At 34.7% G+C, this 5,637-nt stretch overlaps 1 protein-coding gene across 1 annotated transcript; it reads left to right on the top strand.

Annotated features, from left to right (window-relative positions):
- Positions 1-269: 269 nt before the first annotated feature.
- On the top strand, positions 270-2,295 carry LOC100818565 (probable carboxylesterase 9). The gene is made up of 2 exons (XM_003521891.4): positions 270-918; positions 1,867-2,295. Exons 1-2 carry the CDS (start codon positions 388-390, stop codon positions 2,293-2,295), a joined length of 960 nt encoding a protein of 319 aa, XP_003521939.1. The 5' UTR covers positions 270-387.
- The last annotated feature ends 3,342 nt before the right edge of the window (positions 2,296-5,637 follow it).

Raw genomic sequence — 5,637 nt, forward strand, 5'->3', positions numbered from 1 at the left:
AATTCAACCCGAACACAAGCGTCCGTGCCAGTGTCATATCGGACATCTGACAAGACAAGGGATTGGGATGCTTGATAGGGTAATATCAGATCTACACCACCAACCCCAATTTTTTAGTGACTCCAAAATACACCCTCTTGCGTCGGAACAGGGAAACCTTTCTTGCGCATCTCAACACAACACACACACACTTTGTCAATTCACTTGGTGCAAAACGTTACACATGTTAGGTTGTGACCTACTCTATCTAGTAAATTACCCTTCCATACGTAGTTGTTGCATGCATGTGTCATTAACCTAAAACTCACAATTTCAACATTTTCCATTATATCCTTAATTTCTCCCTTCAACGAAACAAGCTAGAAGAAGAAGAAGAAAAAAAAAAACATGTCCAAATTCGACCCCTACACGCACCTTGGCATCACTCTGAACCCCGACGGCACTGTCACGCGGGCCTTCAAGGCCCCAACCGTCGACGCCAACCCCGAGCCCTCACCGGGAACCACCACCGTTAGCAAAGACATAACCCTAGACACCCAAAAAGAAACATGGGTTCGAATTTTCCGACCAACGAGGCTCCCTTCCGACCACAACACGGTGGCGCGGTTGCCCATCGTGATCTACTTCCACAACGGCGGCTTCCTGTTCCACAGCCCCGCCAACCTCAGCTGCCACAAAAAATGCACGCAGATTGCCAGCGACGTCCCCTCCGTCGTCGTCTCCGCCTCCTACCGCCTCGCTCCGGAGAACCGTCTCCCGGCGATGTACCACGACGCACGCGACGCCGTTTTGTGGGTGAAAAAACAAATGAACGACCCCAACGGAGAGCAGTGGCTTAAAGATTATGGAGATGCTTCTAGGGTCTACATTTATGGCTGTGACTCCGGGGCAAATATAGCGTTCAACGTTTCCATGCAGGTTTTTATTTTTATAAGCAAATAAATTTCTTAACTAAGATCCAACTGAATGATATGAAAAATAATTTTACTTAAGCTAGCTAATTTTAATTCATAAAGCCATAAATTTAAATGAATGACTATACTTTTGTTAATATAGGCTTATAAATGTATTTACAATTGTATGGAAAATGAATGAGTATCTCGTTAATAGAATTCATTACAATTAAGAGTATAAATCAAGATGAAAATAGTAATTAATTAGGAATAACAATGACAATTCTCCATCTATTTTATTATCATTATTGTATAAGAAAAAATTATTTTAAAATGATTATTATTTTAATTTTTAATGTAACATTTGTTGATTACTTTTTTCTATTTATATGTACGTGTTATAATATTAATCATGAACAATAAAATCTATCAATAAATTAATGATAATATAAGATTAATCGTGTAAAATTATTATTTCTGTTATCTATTTATTATTTTGAGATGGAAGGAGTAGTATATATTTGCAAGTATCTATTGGTATCCATGCATGAATATTTGTTAAATTTTAAAATTTTAGACAAAAAGTATAAAATAAAACAAAAAAAAAGTAATTAAATATGTTTTAAACATATATTTATATAAAAAATTAGAGCCATTTATTTAATATTTTATACATAATTAAGAGCAGGTTAATAATTTCAAAGTTTAGGTATTTGTGAGTATGAATACCTTACAAATTGTTCTCGCCTCCATTTAGTCCATAAAACAAGTATCTATCTAACTCTCTATTTCGTATCCACAGCAACTGTTACGTGCGAATATCATTGAGTTTTTTTTGCCATACCCATGATTAATACACCTTAAAATAGGACTATATATATTTCTTAAATCAGTTAGAAAGAAAATTGCTTTCATTTGTTTGTTATACAAAGGACTAGAAATAATATAGAACCACAATAATGCATGCATGCAGGTTGCTGACTTGGATTTAGAGCCTTTAAGGATTCGTGGATTAGTGATGAACCAACCCATGTTTGGAGGGGAAAAGAGGACGGGATCAGAGCTTAGATATGCCACAGACGAAACGTTGCCTTTGCCAGTGTTGGACTTGATGTGGTATTTGACTTTGCCTAAGGAGACAGACCGTGACCATAGGTATTGCAACCCTATGGTGAAGGGACCGCACCTTGATAATGTGAAGAAGTTGAGGAAGTGCCTCGTTATTGGGTTCCATGGGGACATCATGGTGGATCGACAACAGGAGTTTGTGACCATGTTGGCCAAGTGGGGGGCCCAGGTGGAAGCTCGGTTTGACCAAGTAGGGTTCCATAATATTGACATGGTGGACGCTGCTAGGGCTAGCGCGATTATAAATATTGCCAAGGACTTTATTCTTGGTTGAGTTGCTTGCTTTGTAAAGCTTTGTGGTTTTGTTAATTTTTTTTTGGGTTGAGTCTTTGCGGTTTTGAAGTTTTTAAGAAAGTTGTTATTATAATTCTGAAAAGTTTTGTAACCATGTCAGCATGTGCCTGTATGTTAACACTATTTGAGTTGTATTAGACTTTTCTTTAAACCAAGGAATCTAAACCACTTGTCTCTTCATTGCGTTGTCTCACTAATAAAAAAATTATCTCATTGAATATAATTCTATTCATGGGTAATCTAAGAAAACTGAATATAAGTAGATATATTTTAAATAATGTCAATTTTTTTGGTTAAACATATTGGTTGTTTGATTTGATTCGATTCGAATATAATATCAATAGTTAGATGCCTCAACTAATTCTAGTATGATTATTCTGGAGAGGAAACTACAGGCTCAATGCAATCAAGTCTTACATCAGGAAGAGATGTGTTAGTTTCAAAAATCAAGGGAGCAGTGGATAAAATTTGGAAATAAGAATACAAAAATTTTTCATACACAGACAATGATCCGATGATGAAGGAAAAGGATATATGGCTTGGACATTGGAGGGGTTTGGTGCTCAGATGACGAGATCCTCAAGAGGGAAGCTTTGTATTTCTTCAAAAACTTTTCCAGTCACATGATCAATGTCACCCTGAGAGCCTTCAATTGCCTTCAATTTTGATCCTAGCATGGTAGAGACACTCATTGTATCAATCCCCAAAATTGATACACCGACATACTTTGGAGATTTCAGACCGATAAGTCTTTGTAAGGTGTTGGTTAACATGATTCATCCTCATCTTGATAGTTTGATTAACCCTCTTCAGAGTAGTTGCATCCCCAAGAGTGACAGTCTGATAATGCGTTAATTGCTCAAGAGATTATCCATCATATGCATAAAAAGAAGGAGAAGAAGGCCTTTATCATGTTCAAAATATTCTTTAAGAAAGCTTATGAAAGAGTTGATTGGGATTTCTTGCACCTTACACTTAAGGATTTTGGCTTCCCTCCTCCAACAATCAAGCTCATCATGAAGTGCACTATGTCAACAACGTTATCCTTGAAATGGAATGGGAAGAAACTTGATAATTTTGCCCCAAGCAGAGGCCTCAGACAAGGTGATCCCATGTCTCCTTATTTATTTGTTTTATGCATGGAAAAACTTTCCCTTCTCATTCAGCAGAAGGTGCAAGATAGTAGTACTTGGGTCCCTGTTAAAATTGCTCAGAATGCTCCTAGTATATCGCATTTGTTTTTTGTGGGTGACTGTTTATTGTTTACTGAAGCCAAGTCTTCCCAGATTCGTCTTGTCATGGAGGTTTTGGAAGCTTTTTGTGGTGCTTCTGGTCTAAAAGTGAATGTCCATAAAACTCATATCATGACATCCAAGCATGTCTCTACTATCAAAGTAAACAGATTTGCGGCTATTTCTCAATTCCAGCACACTCGTCAGATAGGGAAATATATGGGGTTCCCAATGCTGACAGGAAGAGTGAGAAATAGTGATTTCAATTATATTTTGGAGAAGATTAACTCAAGGCTAGCTGGCTGGAAGATGAAACTCTTGAATAGGGCAGGTAGAGTTACTCTTGCCAATTCTGTACTTACTACTATGCCAGTTTATACAATGCATAGTAGCAATTAATCTTTGGATTCCAGAGGGTGTTTGTGATAAGATTGATTACTACAATCTGATTAATTAATTTCTTGCTCGAGTGAGGGATTTGGCATCCGGGTTGAGTTTGATTTTGAGGAAGTCTTAGGGGTCCATGGAAGAGGAAGGAAGGTGCTGTGGTGGTTGTTGTTGTTGAGAGAAAACTGAAATGGAAGGAAGAATTGAAAGTCAAAGTGTGAGTGAAGAAGGTAAGTGAGTGGAATTATATCATAAATGTTGCTTCAGTCAAAATTAAAATCACGTTGTAACGGGTAGGGTAGCGTCTTCACTCTTGAGAGTCTTGCATGGGGATTATTATTACTGTAATACAAGGATTTTTACTTAGTCCGCATAGGCATAGATATATACTACTATATGATTAAAATAAATAAATAAAATTTTAAATGATATGTGTTGGGTTTTTTATTTCAACATATATAGTCTATTAATTAATTTTTTTTATAAAAATTAATGGCAACTCAAGAGTTAATCAATATATCTTTAAATCTTTAAAAAAATATTTATAAGTTTCTTAATTGGTACTTTTAAGTTTTAGGAGATTTGGTTGTGAGATATTTAAAATAATTAATATATTAATACATTTTTTTTTATTTCTCACCTGTCGTCTCATATTGCCATAATTAATCTTAAAACCATTAATTAATATAATAGTTAAGCTCTGATTATTTGACACTTTACTAAATTGATTTATTTAAACCGTTTAATATAATGTATAATTAAAATTTTGTGGAGAAAAAATGGACCTGTTGGAGAAGATATGGATTATTAAATTCTTTGATATTCTTTTACATACACTTTTGGGGGAGTCCATGCCAATGTTACTTTCTATTTTATTTAATTTAACATTAGTTTTGTTAGCAAAATAAAAATCAATGAATACTAATACTTTTTATACTCAGCAAAAAAAAATATTTTTTATACTGATTAATACTAGTAGAAGGTATTCGTTAGTCTTTTTGGTACAATCATTTATTAAAATTATTACGGCATTTCGGGTACAATAATTTATTTCGTGCTTATAATAATGACTGGCCTTAATGTCACCGTCGTCAGGGTTAGAGATATTCTTCATAAGTAAAAAAAGAAAAAAAAAGATATTCTTTTTTACTAATTTAAATCATGCATGCGCCTCTCATATTATATCTTGCATCTCTAATAAATGTTTGAAAAGACTAAAATACTTTAATTCCTCTCATATTATATCTTGCACCTCCCATAAATGTTTGAAAAGATTAAAATATTCTAACATCTAGACTAATTACAGCCCAAAGACTCACAATGACACCTCCCTCACAAGTATACTTGTGTCATGGCTACAATGTCATCTTCCACCGCATAAACTCATGCACGCACCCTCCTCACAACACCGCACCACCACCTCCTTTCTTTGCGTGTTACCATCTATGGGTTTGGGTTTCTGGTGTGGAACAATAAATCTAAAATGATCATTCCCAAAGTGAATTTTTTACTTAAGTAAAGGTCATTTTAAAATAGTTTTGGAGTACTTTATTTTGGAATGATCATTTTAAAAGATAACTTTTGCCTTCTGAAATAATTTTGAAATACTTATTTCTATTTCAAAAGGTAAAAAATATCTTTCGAAATGATCATCCTAAAATAGTGTGATACCAAATTATTTTAGAATAGTCATTCCAAAATAA

Source organism: Glycine max, chromosome 3 (assembly GCF_000004515.6).
Source record: "Glycine max cultivar Williams 82 chromosome 3, Glycine_max_v4.0, whole genome shotgun sequence".
In the NCBI taxonomy this organism is placed as follows: domain Eukaryota; kingdom Viridiplantae; phylum Streptophyta; class Magnoliopsida; order Fabales; family Fabaceae; genus Glycine; species Glycine max.